This window comes from Poecile atricapillus, chromosome 3, assembly GCF_030490865.1.
Source record: "Poecile atricapillus isolate bPoeAtr1 chromosome 3, bPoeAtr1.hap1, whole genome shotgun sequence".
Classification (NCBI taxonomy): Eukaryota; Metazoa; Chordata; class Aves; order Passeriformes; family Paridae; genus Poecile; species Poecile atricapillus.
In genome coordinates, this window is record NC_081251.1 from 64326992 (window position 1) to 64347358 (window position 20367).

A 20367-nucleotide genomic window follows, 5' to 3' on the forward strand; every position below is an offset into this window, starting at 1 on the left:
CTGAGACTCAAAGCTAGATTTCTAACTCTGTGCTATGGAGGATTGAAAACTGCTGGCTTCTTATCTATTTTAAAGGTGATAGATTTTTCCTTACAACAGTCCACACCTATCTGGAAAGATACATGCATTCCGTACAGATGCCTTCTTTCCCAACAGCCTTTCTTACAATGTGTCTTATTGCAGATGATCATCATCTTGCAGTTGACACTTGCATGGGCATGCACAGGGCATCCCTGCACTCTTGATTTTATTCTCCCAGATGCTGACACTGATTAAATAATGCTAAGTAAGGCACTTCTCTGTAATCCCTCTGTTAGAAGAGACATTCATGGGAAGAAAGTCTGCAGAACTGCACACAGATGCCTGTGCTATCTTTACCTCTGGTAGTTTCTGAAAATTGTACAGCAAATAATGCACTTACTGTCCATAAAAAACACATTTTAAAAGTTAAGATCATGCATTTTCAAGTAGGTAGTGTCTGATATTCCTAAAATGAAGGAATACTTTGATAGTACAAATTACTTCAACTGGATAAATGCTACCTAAGAAGGACAGATTTATTCATTCTGAATATAGCATATGTTAGGTCTTTCCACGGCTTTTGTAATTGTTATTCTCTCTATGATGGTTCTTCCAGCCAGATAAGAAAACTTCTCCTTGGATTAGTATTTTGCTGCTGTATGGAAGTTACCTACAGATTAGATTTACTGGAAACTCTTTAAAGCTGAACAGTGCACAAAGAAGGCAAATTAGCTCCTCATTTAAATCAAGGATTAAATTGCTGCATCATGAACAATACTTTCTCTAGTAAACACTTCATTTAAGCACAGCTTTGCTCCATAATTCCAGAACGACAACAGTACAATCACATGCATCAGTGAAACTCTCAATCTCCAGGTAATAAATTGAAATTATAAACTTAAATAACTCACTTTATGACAGCCTGGAGCTTCTCACAGAGCACAGTGAGGACAGATACAACATCGTCACAAAGAGACTCAGCTGAAGTACCTCCAAAAAGGACAAAGATCAGAGGCATTACATATGAGCAGCTGGATTGCAACATCAGTTAACTGCATGGGCTTTCAGAGCTGGTCAGAGCTTCTAAACAAGGAGCAGAGCTACCAAAATTCATACAGAAGAAGCAGTAGGAAAAGTCCTAGATTGGAAAGTGATTGCTACAAAATGCAAAAGCAACAGTATTAAATCCAGAGAGAGCACCAATTGCTTACATGCATTTCAGAAGGTTAGCTGAAATCAAATTCAGATAATAAAATAAGTATACAATTAAGTAATAAAAAAGACTGGCCCCAATATTTCTACATGACAGCCAAGTTCTGTATCTCTCCCTGCAGTTTCTCTCTCTTACACATTTTGTGATGTCTGACCAAGCTCTGATCTTATAAATGAATGCCTGTGCTCTTCAAAGATTTTCGCTTCCATTCACACAAGTTCTCATACAGAAATCCAGTGTGAAGGTCAAAACCAGGGACTACTTTTTCCTACTAGAAGATGCTGAAAGTTAAGCCACAAAGGGAATAAAAAACCATTCTCTTATAAAACAATCACCTGGCAAGCAGTCATTATATAAACAATGTCTTTGGCCTGAAATACAGTAACAATGGTTTTCAGATTCCACATTCTACTCTGCGAATCCATTTCATTTCAGGAAGACACTTGCTAAAACTACTTCCAGACTACTGAAACTCCTTAATTACAGAAGTTAGCACCTTGAAACAATAATTTATTACTATGTTGAGTGCAATGCTGTTACCATGGTCCAAATGAAGACACAAGTGGGAGTACCAGGAACTAACAGGGCTGTCTCAGCTCTTACCACAGGTAACCAAGAGACCACCAAACTATAGAGAAGTTATGAAATCCTGAGGATGCAACTCCCATGACATCAAACAGCACTGTGGTGATAAAAGGAAAGTTAAGAATAAAAAAGCTGGCTTGGAAGGAGTCACTAAAAAAATATTACAAATACCTTGACTCTTGAATTTCTGCAAGGTGTCAGGGTTTTCAACTATCTGTTGAGGAAAGACAAAGGTGATGAAATTGGTGCAAGGGGCAGAGGAATGTTATAGAAGCAATACTTTAACAGCAGAACTTTCTTAAATTCATGTCCTCTAGCCATTTTGTGTTTTTGTTAGGGTTTTTAAGTGAACCTTTTGCAAAACATTTTAAAAAATTTCTCAAGATATGTTCTAACAGTCGTTTAGATTTAAGGAATTTGCATCTCATTTAGGTGAAAGCCCTGTAAGTCCTTAAGGGATTTCCTACACCTAAAACAACTCAGGAATAATTTAGCATGTAAATTACATTAAAAATAACTCGGAGAAAAGCACAGTTTTTTACTTCAAAAACTACTTAGAAACCAAAATCAATTGAGTATTAGCGAGTTTAGAACATTGATAATGTTAATATTACAGTACCAACAGAATTAATGGCAGTCAGGAAATGGAAATGACCTCTTACATCGTTTGGTTCAGCTGTGGTATAGGGGTCCTCCTATTGTGCTCAACAGGGTCAAGCCAAATTCTCTCAAGCATCAGTAACAAACTGCCAGGAATAAAATGCAGTTCTCATATGTTTTTACCTACTTCTCAGCTAAGAAAAGAACTAACAAAATTGAATTTGCGGACCCAAAATGCTTCTGTTTGTTTGTTTGGGGTTTTTTTGGTAAATACTTTGTCTAGTAAAATGAACCTACTTAGCATCAACAGAAGACAAGTTTACTTAAACAGATTAATTATTTTTGCAGTTGCTCAGCAGGATAAGAGCAATCTAGTCTAATAATGTGAAATAGAAGTGATCATCTTAACCCAAAACAGATGTAAGGAAAATAGTCTTTACAACTACAGTCCTTAAAATTTCCTAATAAATAAAAACTGACTTACAAATAGTACTTGACAATATGATATTATACAAAGCAGTACAAACAAATGTAAGAAGCCAATGTAATTTCACATGCACCCAGAACATTTACAGTTGAAAATGTGCTGGGATGTCATTCAAACAGCTCTCATGGATTTTAATAATGAAATAAATAAAATAAATATATTTTTTTCTAACAAAGAAAAAAATAATTTCATGAACTTAAATTTATCTTCGATAAAAAAAGTAGATGAAAAACCTCAATTACACTTTCCTTAGTTGAGAATCTGTTTTCATTACGTAAATATTTGCCATACAAAAAGTTTTGGCAGAAGGATTTCAATAAACCTTAGATAAACAATCAAACAAAAGGCTGAGGCAGCCTGATATCAGAACAAAGTCTCTCTTGTTCAATGGAAGGTAAAAAAAACCAAACCAGCCAACTAGAGTCGACAACGTGAGTGCTCTGAGGCAGGCATACAGGCATAGTCAGAGCCCAAAAAAGCTTTTAAACAGGATTAATTGAGGAAGTATCAAATAAAAGCCATAAGGCGTTCAGAGGAACAAAACGGTACGCAGCCATGGACATGGAACCATTTGTTGATGCCAGAAGGCTCACCATGTTTTCTTGCTTTTGTCGTAACTGTAAAGTCAAGTCACTCAACATTTGGCTGAGGGTTGCTCGCACAGCGGTGTTAATGCTCCGCTGGTGACAGCTAGATACATATGTCTCAATGCAAACCTGATGAGAAAACAAGACAGCAGTACAAAGAGATCAACTCCCACTTACCAGGAACACATTTTAGGAGGATACCAAGGTCTCTCACATGCAGATAGTCAGCCTTCCTTACTATTTCTTACTGCTTTATTCACGCATTAGAAGTTTTCAGCAGTCTCAGTTGGAAAACCAAGTAAGTAGCACCTAGAAGCAGCCTACAATTCATCAGTCTCATAGCTGCAGGAATGGTAGGGCAAAACTGGAAGTCTCCTGTCAAACCCAAATGATTTTGGTACTTGTCTCACTTTGTACAATTGAATGCTGCTTTTATTATTCATCTCTTGATACTTATTTGTGACTACCTCTCTGCAAGTCTATGTCTGCAATGTAAATCCCCTCCAATTGTTCAAGCTTGTTGCTTCTGATATACAAGTATTTGCCACTTATTCTATGATAATTATTACATATTCTAACAAATCTGAAAACTTTTAAGGCCTTTCTTAACACAGAAAATACAACAGCACTTTACCATAAATAATACAATTGCCTTTTAGTAACTGGCAATCCAGCAGAGGGCTCCTCTGCTCAGACACCCCATGGGAGCCAAGGTAGCAACAGAAGAACACAGATGGATCATCCAGTTCCTAACTCCATGCCCAGCTGCTGGCAGTTTTCTGTCAATGTGCTGTGCCCAGATGTGCTTTTGTCCGAGGTGATGTGATACAAATGGCTGCCAAAGTGTTACACAGCCAGCATCCTGGGGACAGGATCTGGAAAATGCAGTTTCTATTCTTCATCAGGTAATTTGTAGGAGGTCTCTAAGACTTGCTGTAACTGGAATAAACTGTGTAAGCACATTGCACAGTAACTACTAAGCAAATAAAAGTCTTGATGGAGCTGAGCAGGTTTGTGACAGAACTGTACAATACAGCCTTCTTGAAGAAGCAGTTTTGGTCCTTTGTCCTATACTACACTTTATCATTCACAATGACCACAAGAATCCCCCAAATCCAAACCAAGCAACCAAAAAAAAAGAAGTAAATGACTGTTCACATATGTTTATATTTTTCAGTTTTAGCAGTTTTATTCTGTCACTGTTCAGATATATAACAAGAACTGTAAATATAAATTGAACTAGCTGTGTAAAAATATTAAAAATATAAATATGTAGTATAAATTATATGCATAAGGAGTATACATAAATGTATCTGGTGTACATTTTTTGAATGAGAAGGATATTATATGACGTAAAGTCATTTTTATAGTTCCCTAATGTGGATGAGTTTTTAAGAGGGAAAAATTAAAGTGATCTGATTACATAGTCTGATCAGTACTGACATAGGTGCACAAACAAGACTCTTGATTGTTTCTAATGCCTATTGAAATGAAACCAAGCTGCCAGTAGGTCAGGGATGAAGATGTTCTTGTAAGTTGGCCTGGATCAATTCTGCCCCTCATTAATCTATCACTTGAACCCCAGTGGACAACATAACCCTAAAAGCCTGCTTACCATATACAGCTCTTCACAGAGGCCAAACCATTCCAGTGCTGCTGAGATCACTCTTTTTGGGCTGCAAGCTTTTTTCTAGAGTACCTGAATTAATTAATGAAATACCATTCTTAGAGGTAGGCTGACTTTCTGGAAAGAGCATGGTTGATACCTCCTTCTCTCCTCTCCCCATGCGATCTAATATGCAAACAATACTGTTCACCTGAGTTGCAATCTTACAGAAGGCCTGTGTTCTAAATGGCTGGGCAAGATACCTTTTGAAAAGCCACTGATGAAGAAGCAGCAGTGAAAATGCGAGAGCTCAGGGCTCCAAAGAGGTGTGCAATGGACATTTTGATCATTTCATGCATTCGGGGACTTCCAGCTCTATGGCATGCAAAACACAACTAAGAGCAAAACACAGAAGGGTTAGCTAATGAAACACAACAGTTACACAAAATAAACCTCCAGAAGGCACACTGGAGCAACAAACACACACATGAAAACAAGCAACAGCATAGACTAAATTTTCCTGCAGGTGTCTAGGCAAACATGGGAAGGTGCACAGGGCAAGATTTAATTTATTTTTAATACTACTAATCTATTTTCAATACTATTAATACTTAGGACACAAATTATAGTACTCTTCCTTAATTTGCAACTGATAAGGTTCAGAAAGATTTTGATTGCCATTGTTTTGTACACATGAATTGGAAACAAAAGGCAGTGCAAAATGGCCAGACTGTAGCTTTGTTTGTCAGAGACAGTCCTCAGGGAGTTCCATCAGGCAGCATGAAGGCAGCATCTTTCCTGTCTTGCAGTGGCTCTACTTGCTACAGAGTGCAGGCTAGGAAAACTAAGGAAGTGACTTGGAAAGAAATGTTAAATAACATGGGCACCGGAACAGAAAGCTCCTCTCTGCCACCTTTCACTTCGAGCAAGTCTGAAGGTTAACCAAATGATGAACTGAGAAATGATTTTCTATTTCCTACTGCTCATACATTTAATAATTCATACTCAAAGGCATAGTGATGCCAGCTGTTAAAGTCTTTGCCTTACCTAAAGTCTGGACAGTAGGAATCTGGGGAAGCATGTATGTGTCTGGTAGGATTTTCTATTTAGAAAGACCTAGGCTATTTAGAAAAACCTGAGGCAACATTTTCTCAAGAGGTGTGGAGAAAATAACTGTACCCCCAAACACTCCAAATAGATACAAGTGCACTCTGTATTACTGCTTGTTCCAATTCACTGAAGAAAATGAGTTTTGCTTGCTTTGCTGGCACATCTCATCATGCATCAGAGTCTTGTTCACCATACAAGAAAATAACTAACATTGTCCTAATGTATATCAGTACACTAACAAAGCTTTTTAAAAACCAAATTGTCCTTCTGAGAATAAAAGTGAACTACCAAATCTGTGAAAGACAGCTGCCAATTTTCAGAATGCTTTTGATTAATAACAACCCCGTTGTTTACAGAGAGAACAGAAAATATTACTTCCGATAATTTCTACAGTTTATAGCACACAGACTATAGACACAGATGACTGATTGACCATTTCCCCCCAGTCCCAGGTAGTGCTCTTAAAGACTGAAAGCTGAAGTGTTCAGAGTCATTAAATGCTTTTGCCAGCAAGCACTTTGTTTAATCTCAAGCTCTTCATCTACACCAAAGAGATGCACTAAGCTGAATTCATCAGCTTTTGCCTCACATGTTAGGAAGTCTGTGAGAAAAGTGAGAAAAACTGCAGTAGAGGAAATTATCTGTATTTTTTTTTCAGTGTGTGACACTGACATAAAGAGGGTTTTGTAGTAATTTAAAAATTGTGGCTTGCTTTAAGTAACAGTTCAGTTCATCCCTGCTGCAGCATCTACAGATGGGGCTTACAAAGACCTCCAAAAATAGCCACACCTTATGGTGTCACCTAGCACAAGAGAAACTAAAATCTAAGTTGCGTTAATCTAGAACGATTACTATCTTTTATTTTTTAATCCAGTATACATTATATAGATGAACTATTTATGTTGTATCCTTGCCTTTTAAAGCTCTTTTCTTTTACAAAATGGAAGGAATTTTCTGTGGTTCCCTGTTATACCTACAATTCCCTTCTCAGCTTTCAATAAGATAAGGGAAGGTCAGTTTTATTCTTCAGTTCAGAAAATACTGTAACTTCCAGCCACAGTAAGCTATTTTGACATGGGATTTCTGTTTTTTACAAAACCCCCCACCCCAAACAGCAAAAACTGAGAAGGAACATGTCTCTAAATATCTACAGACACTTGGGAGTGTAGGACATGTAATATTTTAATTCCTTCATGGACACTACCTCTGCCTATATCACCTTAACAATGTAATTTTATAACACATTCTGCACACAGCAGTGTGTGTTGCACAGGAGGATTAAGTGTTCCTGTGCATCTTCTCTAACCTAAACAAACAGCCCATGGCAGCCCACTGTACTAAAAATATCATCCACCTACAAAGGCTCACTTAATATGCCTGCAAGTATGTTTTTTTACAACCAAAGCTCCTTTACAATTTAATTCAAACTAAAATCTAATGGAATAAAGGGAGTAGAGTGAATAATAACCCAATGGATCTAAAGGATTATAAATGTTTTATTTGGATGTGGCAGGAAAGAGATATACACAAGGAACATTGAGGCACTTGTGCTAACATGGCACACTATGGCTTATACAATTCCCTTGAGGAAACTTCATTACAGCTGCAGCCAGTAAGAAATCAACACCGTGCTGTTTTATGAACAACTCTACAAAATTCTTCTATTGCAAAAAGCAAAATAAAGTAAATATGAAGAGTAGTAAATGTGCAATGCTGTAATATACAAGTATCAGTCAACTTCAAAGCCTTCCCATGCAAGCCCAAACCTGCCCAACTGACAACTATTTCTTCACACCAAACATAAGGTAAAACCAGCCCAAAAAACGGTAGATGTGCTTTAGACTGGTTCAGTTTCAGGTTACAAATGGAAGACACACTGTAGGTAGTAGGGAAAGGTTAAGTGACACAAGCTGTGATATAACAGAGGCACTCACCTCAGCAATCTTCAACACTGAACTCCCATTCAGCTCAAAGGTGGACGTATATGTTATGCAGAGCAAGACCTTGCATCAAAAGAGAGGAAATGGAAAAAAATAAGTTTCAGCCATTATTGACTCTCCTTCCCATCCATGTGCTTCTAACTACAACTCCTTCCAATTTTGAGAACAGCATCAGAAGTTTCTTAGCTCCGCATGTTACTGGGATAGATGAGATCCTCCTGAGAAGCTGCATCTGTTGGCCCCAGAGGCACCACCCAATGGATTACTTATTGCTGTCTCCTACATATGATCACCAAAAGGAAGACAATCCAGTGATCAACTCTGGCCTTGGACCTCTATTCATAATTTAACCACAAGCTTTGCATGATTTATAATCCATCGCTCCATTCAATTCTATCAAAAACAAAAGAGGAAGGAAAAATGCATACAATGCAAGTTATTACTTTAGTGCCACAGATACATAAGTATTAAGTGAAACAAGCCATTAATTACTGCCTGAGGATTTCCCAGCACAGTATATTTCCAGTAAGTGCTTTATAGTCACTTGATGAGTAGCTAAAAAACAATCCATAAGCCCCAGTTCATGAAGGGAGGCTTGTCCTGTCCTGAATTCAGCAGGAGGAATAAGACACTAAAAGATCAATTCAACATCTTACTTTGAAGAGAAGGGGAGTGAGAATGTGATGTGAACCACCGGGGTAAATGGATGAGTGAGGCAATGCGGCAAGAGGTGCTGTGGGGTGTGATGCCTTTTGTGTCTGAAGATGTCTTCCCTCTCTCCTGTCTTCCTTTCCAATCTCTTCTGCCTCACAGAAGACAGAGTCTCAGCTACTGTTCTCTCTCCTTCAAAGCATAAAATTCCCCAGTACCAGAATTTATGTTTGCCTTGGTCTGAAATAGTATGAGTTCCTTGGGATAAGTATAGCAGCAAATATCAATCACATTAACACTAATGTATTGGTCTCTACAACTTCGCAGCCCTACTCAGAACTACTGTTCTCTGCTTCACAAGGAAATTGGGGGCATTAGTGGCTGTTAACTAGAAGCAAAGTACAGAATAGTCTGTCCACAGACAGACAAAATGTCCACATTTTCCTGAAGGAGGATATAAATAAACTGTTTTGCATTTTGAGAGTCATACCAAAAAGTTTCTATACACCAAAATGCATAGCACCTCTACAAATGTTTTTCTTAGCAGAAAACCTGTATTTCACTACAGGATGTCACACCTTACTCCAAGGTTGTAGAGTTTTCTGTTTGCTTGTTTCCACTTTTGTTTTGTAAATAAAATACCAATAAAGAGCTTGATCCTGTTCTTACAGAAGATGATTTTACTACAAAAGGTGTTCTAAGTAAACCATTACGTAATGACAATTTTACAGGCACAACTTTTCTGTAAATGTTATCTTGACTTGACTCTCAATCCTTCATTAATAGAAGCTGAATAATGTGGATAAATACTAGAGGTAGTGACAAGAAAAAGGGCAAAAAACCCCTTACAAATTACAGTAGTCCTGCACTAGAAACTCTTTTTTAGATATTTTGCATTTATCTTTGGAGCAAAGCAAAGTTTATGAGCCAAATTCGTTCTTTGTGGTTTCTCTTTTCTTTGAAATGGACAAAATAGATTTTCTTAAAAGTGTTATACAGTCCACCTCAATATTACAAGGAGAGATACAAGCTACAGAGCACTTGAACTTGCCAGAGAAAGCAATCTAATTCTAACCACAAACAATTAAAAACGCTTTATTTTGTATGTCTTGATAGGAACTCCACAAATTTCTCTGCAATCCATAACATTGACTGGTACATGCACAAGTGCCAGTGAAAAGGAACTGTGGTACCTCTCTTCCTGTCCACAGATCAAATTCTACAGAATAACAGAAAAATAAACAGTAAATTATAAAAACTCTTAATAATCTCATTTGGCTAATAAGTACATAAGTTCTAAGGGCTGGTATTTCTATCTGCTGCTCAGTCTATATGTTCAAAATTTAAAACTCTGAGGCCAAACAATTTTGTTTAGCACTAACTGGATTCTAAACTACTGGCCAGCCTCACAAGTCAGCTGTGGGGCCTCTCTTTCTCAACTATTAATTACCCTGAAATTTTATTGATGTTTCTAATAGCTGTGAGAGCCCAGCAGCTGGCTAAAAATATATATTCAGTACTTAAGGAAAAACTGATCTGTACCTCCCAAACAATGCTATGTAAAACACAGGTTTTACACTTCCTAAACCCAGAGACAGACAAGTGTTACCTCCCTCTGACAAATCTCTTCTTATCACACTAAGAACAGCGATGGACATCCATGACTAATCCTGTTCAGTGGTTTGTGTGTCCTGATTTTCCCTACTTGTAAAACCTTATTTACTTCATGTGATTTTCTGCTTTCATCCCATCTTGGATTTGTTAAGATGTCTTACCACTTAATGCTTTCCACAGATCAAAACCTGGATGCAAATACACCACAATTCATGGAAGCATACACCGGTTCAGAAATTCTTTTAAGCCTTTGCTCTTCAAAATCTCTTTCTTCCCCTCCTTTTTATTTTTTTATTTTTTTCAAATTTCACTCTTTTATGGATCTGACCTGTGAAAAGTTAGTCCATATACACACACACACACACACATATAAATATATTCCTTTCTGTCACGAATGACAAAACCCTACATGTAACATGTGAGTGATAAAAACATCAGAGATCAAGCTCATTAAGGAAGTGATGATTAAAACTTTGCTATGAAGCAATAGAGAATTTCAGCAAAAAGACTGCTAAGTTTTGGCTGCTACTCTTTGTAATAAATAAGATCTGGGAACCCACTAGCTAGAGAAAGGGCATACAAACTGATGCAGTCAAATGACAGAAGCACAAGTGATCAGTCAGTCTATTCTTGGCTTGCTCCACTGCTACCACTTTCCCTCACAAATCATTGTAAGTTCTGAAACATCATCTCTGACCAGTACACAAGACTGCTCTCAGCTATGATTTCCATCAGCACTGCTGCAGGGCTCATTTATGCTGCAGGGCTCATTTGCAGTCTTGGCAATGATCCAAACACTTAACTTGCATGTTTTCCCATTTATGTTGAACAAACAGGAAGACAGCAGGCTCCTCTTTTAAATTACTGGATGAAAAATGGGATTAAAACCAGCTAAACAAAACCAAACTTAATCATTCAGATCCACTGAATATATTGAGTCTCCAGACAGGATACCCCCATAGACTGCCTAACTACTCATGACACTAATTCAAACAATCTGTACTTTAAAACATTAAAGAAAAGAAGATGGAGGCTTTCTTGGGCAATGACATGTTTTTGCAACCACTGGTAGGCAAAGCAAAAACAAAACTACAAAGCAATTCCTAATAACTAGAAAGCAATTCCAGTAAAAAACAAAATTGAAAATGTATGGACTCTAAAAACAATTTTGTTTCTTTTTTGGTTTTGTTTTAAAGAAGAAACTTATATGACTGTAGAGATAGTTTCAAAGTCACATAACTTGCAGGATTTTTTAACTGGATTGCATTATCTTGCAAATGCCTGATGAGATCACATTTCCATAAATGGTTTATTCATAATGAAAGTATTTGTTTTAATTACTGTTGAAGTTCTAACCGCCATAGAACAAAAAATATAATTCCTACTCCCTAGAGTCCCAGGATACAGTCCCAAATGTAGTATAAGAGCACACACACGGTTGGTTTTACAATGAGTAGAAACAAAAGCAAAAAACTCTGCTTCTGGTTGGACCAGATTGGACCAGATGACCACTGTGCTCCCTTCTAACCTTACCATTCTGTGATTCTATACTTTAAGAGAGAGTATTCCAGGCCAGGTTGGATGGGGCTTTGAACAACTTGGTGTCCCTGTCCATGGCAGGGACATTGGAACTAGATGAACTTAAAGGTCCTTTTCAACCCAAACTATTCTGTGACCTCTTGACGAGGAAAAAAGAGGACATTATTTTAGATTTTAAGGCTGCCTAGCATTGCTAGCCAAATTCCTTAAGTGCCTAGTACATATCTGTAGTACACAGCAATTCTCACATTGAAGAGCTTATGCTGGAGGCACGTCAAATAAATAGTGTGTAAGAAAGCAATCAGTATCTCCAAGAAAGAGAGGAAAGGTTTAAAACTTTACAGTTTACAAACAGAACAGTTTTGCAGCCACCTCTAATCCCTTTGTGGGATTTGTAAAAGAAGTTCTTCCTGACTTACTTTACTTTCAGGCTTGTAAACTTGGATGCAATGTGTGTCAGATGATTCTCATATCCTGCTCCTTAGAGGAAAACCCTGACAGGAAAGACACTCTTTTTTACTTCATTCAGTAGTTTGACATTTAAAATCATACTGTTATTTCTGCAACATAGTTTGGACAGGAGGTGTCCTCCTGTTTGTCAGGATAAATGGCAACCTGCTCATGTCGCAATCTTTGGCCTTGAAGGAAAACAAGGGCAAGAGAAACAAAGGCATTAATGAAGTCGTGTACGCTGTGTCACCATGTGTACCAAACAGCAGATTTTAATTATGGAAAGAGAGGGGAGTGTCTGCTGTGAATCAGTAAACCCATAAATGCTGCTCAGTATTATGAATGAACCAGGGCTTCCGATATAAGGACTATATCCGGTACAGGAGAACCTCACACATCATCAGGAATGACATGCTGAGTGTTCCAAGAAGACAATGCCTATTTAGTCCACTGGATTAAAACAACTGCTGCTGAACACTATTTTATGGTGGTATGAAACCAAGTGAAATTCTGCTTATGTAGTCCAATTGTAGAAGGGAAAGAAATTATTCAAAGCTTAATAGATATTTAACAGTTTTTGTCAACACTCTGACAGGGGGTTTTTATCTTCAGAATTTTAACAATTAAAGGCAGGGGAAAATAAAGAAAAAGGCTGAATAGCAGTATTAGGATGACATTTCCCCCTTTACAGGTTACATCCTATTTAGGTAATACTGCATTACTTTACAAATCTGAGTAAAACAAAAGTGAAAAAGAACAATTACTAAACTGGAAAACACCAACAAAAAGCTTAAAGAGTTCTCAAATAAAAATGAAGTTTCATGCATCAATTACCAAAGTGATTCAAAAGGCTGTCGACACATGGATGTAAGTAGAGCCAGAGCTGTCAAAGAAAAAAAGAATGGGTGTGTCTCCCCTGGGTGGAAAATTCTGACATTTATTCTTGACAAGAGAATTTTTTGAGCAGGGGAGAGGGAAGATAGCTCCATTGCTCTCAGATAATGAAAAAGTGTAACAGGGAAATGTTCTGCATGGCAATGTACTTTATAACGGCTGATTTAAAATTACTGTTTCAAGTCACTAGATTAATTGGCAGAAGTTAGCATGAAGACAACCTAAGAAGTGGTGTCCCACAGACTGTCTGGCCTGCCTGAGGATTTTATCCTATCCCAGACCACATCCTGACCTGCATCCAGGAAAATATTAAAAAGCCAGAGAAGCTGGTTTGGTGGTTGTATCACCACCTGCTGTCACACACAGTTTCTGTCTCTTTCCTCTCTTTCAAGAGACGTAAGGTGCTCCACAGTAGAGGACCCAAGGAGCTGGCAGTGTCAGAACAGCTTATTGGGACACAAGTTCTCTCCTCAGCTGCCCCCAGGACCCAATGGTGTTAACAGCTATGGTAGCAGTGGCCCTAATCATGGGATGCACATAAACAGAGAGGGACTAAACTGGGTGCATCTGTGCACAGCTGTGGCACACCTGCAATATGGGTATAATTGCATGCAAAAGCTATGGCAAGTGACCCTTTTGTGCCACTATTGTGTGGCCACTTTGGCTGGCAGAACTTGGCATTGTCACCACCAGTAAGCATTAATGTCTGGCAGCAGGCAAAAGACTAAAAGGTCATACGTGAAAGTTAAAGGGTTTCTATATTTGGGGTTCTGATCATACAATGTCTTTGCAATTCATTTTCTTAATGGTTAAGTGAACTCCAGGTTCTTGGTATATGTGTCAGACTAAAAAAAGTCTGTAAGAACTTGTACTTCCACACTGGATAGGTGTGAAATTACACTTGACAGAGCTAGGGACTTGGTACTTTTTTTTGGCTGATGCCAATGATTTTGATTATGCCACACCAAATGTGACAGTTCCAATGTGACAGAATGAGTATGTTCTCAATCTGAAAACACCTTCATAACCTCACAGCTCTGAGACATCTAAAATTTTTGCACTAGAATTTCTTCAGGCAAGAAACTAAGCCTACTTTTCTATTCTGCAAATATTTTAAGCTGACAACCCTCTGCTTAGATTTTTGAAATTACTCATCTGACCAAACCCAGAGGTTGTTCAGGAATAGAATTCAAGCACAGAAAAGTAGTAAGGAAAAGCCATTGATCCTGGAAACAGGTTTCATTACTGAAATACTGCATTCACTATTGACTGGTTTAGGCAGTTATCATCCAGCATCCTTTTGGTCACATTCAGGCCATTAACACTTTGTTCTTTTGGATTCCTTAAGAAGAGAGCTCTGCTTTTAATTCAAGACTGGTTTTGGCTACAACGACCAGGCTCCTAAGAACCAGGAGAGTCCTTTAATCACAGTACTAGGCATTTACTATAGTTCTAATTAACTCAGGAAAGGATGAGCTTATCTTGAAGCACATAAGGTGGGTCATTCAATCCATTGGAATTAACCCGGTTACTTATAACTAAGCACATGAATAAAATGCCTTTCAAAAATAACCAGAAAGAAGTAAAATGAGACAAGCAAACCCAAGAGGGTCTGGATTTGTAGTTGGCCTAGATTACAAAACTTTAACTTATGAAAAGGTTACACACTAAGAACTCTATATAGCATTTCTCAGCAGGACTGATCTTAGAAAAAAATCTAATTGGCATGATACTGTGCAAGTCTTTACAGAATCCCCTCTTTAAAAGAGCAGATGCTAACACACCTTATGGATTGGACAAAATTATTGATTGGACAAAAGTGTCATTGATTATGACAGCTCATACCAGGCACCACTATTACAACAACTAATGCACATTCAGGCAAAACCTTGTTCTATAAATTTTCAGCATTTAAAATTTTATTTTCTAATTAATATAAATTTTAATCCAGTTCTGAATTAAAGCATTCAACTTTGAATGCTTTGAATTTGAAGTTGAATAATTGTTTTTATTTTTACTTTATTTGAAGCATAGTCTGTCTCTGCTCAGAGGATGACTGGGCTGCAATTTATATTGCAAGAGATACTGAAAAATGTTTGCAAAAAGGCAGTGCATAAAATATACTGAGAGGAAAAAACAGATTTTTGTTCCTAAATTCTATATTAATTAAAATGCACAGATAAACAAGTGTCACCAACTGGGTTGCTGTTTCCTTTCCTGATAATGACAGTCTCTCCTCTCCATCACCACTGAGAAATTATACTTTTACTGTTGCACCAATAAATTCTTCTTTTTAATAGGCATTGAAATCACTGTCTTTATTTCTATATAAAACTCTTATATAGATGCAGGGAATATCACAGTTTACATATACCTTTTAATAGAAGTTGTTTTAGCCCTCCATTTGATATTACAGTACAAGACAAAGCAGAACAGTCGTAAATTATATTCTACTAAGCATAACCACAGATTTCATAAACATTAATCTTAAAAGAATGTGAAGACATGTATCTGTGAGAGCTTGTAAGTGATTATCTCATTTATCAATATTCAAGAAAACGGCGTAGAATATAATCATCTACAGAGACTAGGATTGTACAACTATGTCAACATTTTGGATCAAATGCTTTGGAGCCACTTTTCAAACACAAAAGTTGTTCTCTATCTTCGAGAGCCAAAGACCTGCTCAGCAGCAACTAAGTTCCTGACAAGTTTTCTGAAATAATTAACTGTAAGTTTTGCTTGGTTGGTCAAGCACAGTCCAGCTCCATTCAGTATTTGCACCAGATCAGGACTACCTCCCTGAACCTGTAACAACATGGTAGTACAGATGCTAAAACAGATCAAATACAATTGTTATAAAAACTAAGACAAAAAAAAAAAAAATTGTCTCTAAACTTTCTCTGACTCCTTGTAGAATTTCAATAGTGACCTTCACAAGTGACTATAAAAACTAGGAGATGACTCTTAGCACTCAAAGAATCACTTTGCACCCTTAAAGCATTATGGTAACAATCTTGGAAATTAATACCCACCTCAAGACAGTCTGTCCTTACACAAACAATGTTTTACCACAGAACTCTAAGTCAGGCTTCAGTTCCGAATATATCCAAAATGAAAACTGAAATCACAAAAAGAGCTGTCTACTGTTATTACTGGAGAGCTCTCAAATGCAGTATTAATTAATGGATCAGAGAAAAGACAAAGAGGAAAGATTGCCTTGACACAGCAGATTTAACAAGGGTTCATTAAAACTCATTCACAGTTGAAAGACTTCTGGCTGACTCCTCACTGAAAGCCTACAGAAGAAAAATAATAAAAAATTTGCCCATCAGCAAGAAATACACCTAATCCACAAACAAATGCAAGCTGGACTCACTGGGAATAAACTAATCTTTCCTAAATGAAACTGCTGTTCACCACGGATAATAGGTAAATAATGGGAACTAGAAGTGTGATCCTTCTAAAGCCACTCAGGAAGATTATTTTTTGGTTTTAAAGCAATCCTCAAGTCTATTCAAAAACCACCACAAGTAAGGTAGCTGCAACTCAGCTGTGTGAAGTCTTCTTAGATGTAATAAGAAACAAAGCTTGGAATCTTCACTGACAGAAACACAGTAAATATTCATAGCATATCCAGCATATCACCATTAATTAGAACAGTGAAATAAAGAATAAGCATTCGGAAAAACATCAAATCTAAAAACTGAGTTTCTTTCACAAGAGGTCATTATTCTCTTTCTTGCTTGAAAATTTCTGTCCTGCAAGCTCTATATTTCCCAGGAAATCTGGACACAGACTGAACTGAAATGCACTGAATTATATGACAAGGCTATCTCTGTGACTAAAGAAAAGAAGAGGATGCAGTAGAAAGGGAAATTTTACATGATCAATCACACCTTTGTCCTAAGAACAACTTTCTTACTTCAGTACCCATTATATTACTGTTGTATCTGGCTTACCTGGAGAACTTGCCCCTGTGTGAGGACTCATCTAATAATTTCCAAATCATACCAGGCACCATTATTACAAACACTAGTACACATTCAGGCAAAACTATAATTTTTCAGCATTTAAAATTTTCTAATTAATATAGATTTTAATCCAGTTCTGAATTAAAGCTTTCAACTGAAGTTGACTAATTGTTTTTATTTTTACTTTATTTGAAGCATAGTCTGTTTCTGCTTAGAAGATGAGTGGACTGCAATTTATATTGCAAGGGATATTGAAAAATGCTTGCAAAAAGGCAAATAAATGAATAAATTCTTCATTTTTTGTTATCTGAAAATAATGTTATTACAGTCACATAGAAGTACTGCATTATTAAGAAGGTGGTCAACTCAGAAATGAAAGTGACTATAACATGCATGAGAATAAAGGAAAAAGAAAAAAAAGAAAAAACCCCAAGTGTCCCTGCTGTTTAGGATTCCTTCCATACTTCCCACTTCTTCAATATTTAATTTGAGCTGCTTGGGTGCCAAATTTACATTCAAAGCCTAATTCTTCCTAATTCCTAATTCTTCCTCTCCTCTTCCAGGAGCCTTTCCTGGAGGGATAGCATTTTAGGGTCAGGGCTAGTTATGAAAAATAACCAAAAAACTCAAAGCAAGAAAGTAAAAATCACAGAATTGCTGAGGTTTGAAGTGACTGAAATCCAGAGGTTCAGCTATAGATCAGATTCCCAGTTTCCTTTTCCAGTACTGATCTGACAATATTTGACAGTGCTTTTGTCAATACTATATGTATTCCTCTAAGCAAAGGTCTAACAACACGAAGTAGAAGTACTTCAGCCATTTTAAAAACCTCTGAAGGCAAAATTTAAAAGCATCAAGCCAGGGAGGAAAAAAAATCAGGATCCCCTGACTCCACAACTGAACCCAAAAGTGAGTATTAATCTCCAGTCCAGAACATGTACTCTTTCTGCTGCAGACCATCTATGGTTTGTTAGTCTAGTGCTTAATGTCATCAAAATGGCCCCACCCCTCAACGGAAGATACACCCTTGCATTTCCCTCAATTGCAACATGGCACCATGTCACACAACAAAATTTTTCCCACTTCTGAGCCAGCCCCACTGCATGATCATGTTCATCCAAGAAAAATGCTAAACTACTGTCCCCCTGATTTTTCTATGCATCTGCAGCTGTAGAAATAGCGCAGTGAGTCACTTTGGTATCTCACTGATAAAATGTTGCATTTGATTAGCAATCAATATATCTCTTCCTACATGAATATTCTAAAGAAAATATAAAAGTATAAATATGTAATTATTCTGTTTGAAACTGAAGTTAGTGATGTATAACAAAATTATCAGCAAGGTACTGTATGATTGTGTGATTTTTCCCTTCCACTGATACAGCCAGTTGAACATAGTAAAACACAAACTGGTAACACACATATTTGAAGGATTTTTAGTCTTATAGGAACAAAGATGGCATAAACAAAAATGAATACTAAAGTAACCTTGTGTCAGATACACTATTCCCTCTAGTCACACATTCTGAATTATCTGATTTCTCAGTATCTTTTAATATAAATTAAAGCACCTAAATAACCTCGCTTTAGTCCCTGGTGTGAAAATACTAATAAATCTCTACCATAAAATACATCAGAGATACAGAGAGTACACGGAATGGGTAGCAATTAAGATATTCTAAAGAAATATTTGGCTAAGCAGTTAAATAACATACAAGTCTGAATGCAAAATTTATACACCCAGACAGCTTGCTTTGATATGTGGGAAATCAAATCCAGTTAGTATACCTGTGTTTGTTATTCATGTGTATTCATGTCAAAGAGAAACAGAAAAGATCCTCACTGAAAAGATCACTGCCTTTTTTGGGCATCAAAGTGTTGTTGGTGTAAGAATTACCCAGTGCTTAGCAATTACAAGGGTGTCCTGCAAGTAAACAAGGACTTCAGAGTATTATTTCTATTCTGGAAATTCAAGGGAGGAATTACCCCATACAATGACTCTACATGGAAAAACCTAAAGAGAAAGGCACAATCCCCAACTGGTATTCAGAAGAAGCAGAGAGTCAAGCCAAGTTTATGCAAAGGTAAGAGATGCTTCACCTGGCACAGAAGAGAGAAATAATGTAACAGGGGAAGGCTTTGAGTTCATCTTGACAGTTGCATTTGGGCAGTGTAAATCTTCCCTGAGTGCTGCCCAGAATGCACTCCTGCACAGTCCCCAGCCCTGGCCTTTAAGTCTGAATGCTATCAGAATGCTGGTTTTGTGATCCTCCAATCTGGCAATCTGCAGAGCATTCCATGACACTCACCCTTAAAAATCAGGAGGATTTGGTACCCAGCCATAAATTAGTCAGTGCCTTTCCATTTTCACACCAGAGGCCCCAACTGTTTGCTTTTTTCAGTTCTAGAAGAGATCCAGGTAGCACTCCTCTCCATTTATTTACAGCAACCATTACAGCTACTCATACCATTCCTGTCTAAGGATGGCCCTTCACAATACTTGACATGCTCCAAAAGTGTACGAAGAAAGGCAACTAACTGCACTTGCATGTCTTTCCGGTGTTCTTCCTTTCACTGCCAATTCCAACACGCAGTCATCTGAATGTAAAAAGCATCTTTACAGAATGCTCCCCTCAGCTAACCAGATCCCTTCACACTTCCATCTGTAATACAGGTGAGTCACAACAAATCATTAACATAAATATCCAAGATATTTTTTTTTATAGTATGTGAAGTGTGAATTTCTGGTAAACTTCTTGGGAACAGCAGGTTACATGCCAGCAAGTTACAGTGAATTCTGTAGTCCTGCATGCCTACTTTCACACTGATTTTACATGACTAAAAGCTTTTGTGTAATCTTTGATGGTTGCACTCTTAATACCTGTGAGTATTGGTGCACTGTGGTGCAACTGTGCAGCAAGTCACAAAGAACCAGGCTGGCACCACAGCTGACACAGCTTCACACAAACCTGCTCACACTCAGGAGTGTCCAATATCTATCTGCACTAGATAAAGACATCTTTTGTCCCTTCCAGATGGAATAACACAGTCTAATGTACAATCATAAGCTGTTTTGAGGACACATTTTAGCAGACC

General features: G+C 37.4%; 1 protein-coding gene across 1 annotated transcript in view; it reads right to left on the reverse strand.

Moving 5' to 3' along the window:
* Positions 1 to 20367, reverse strand: part of ARFGEF3 (ARFGEF family member 3) — an 86772-nt gene that overhangs the window by 47789 nt on the left and 18616 nt on the right. The window contains exons 5-9 of the mRNA XM_058836517.1: positions 8144 to 8212; positions 5363 to 5494; positions 3500 to 3622; positions 1991 to 2033; positions 933 to 1011 (exon numbers count right to left, since the gene is read on the reverse strand). Coding sequence (XP_058692500.1) covers positions 933 to 1011; positions 1991 to 2033; positions 3500 to 3622; positions 5363 to 5494; positions 8144 to 8212 — 446 coding nt within the window. The remainder of the gene's footprint in view (positions 1 to 932; positions 1012 to 1990; positions 2034 to 3499; positions 3623 to 5362; positions 5495 to 8143; positions 8213 to 20367) is intronic.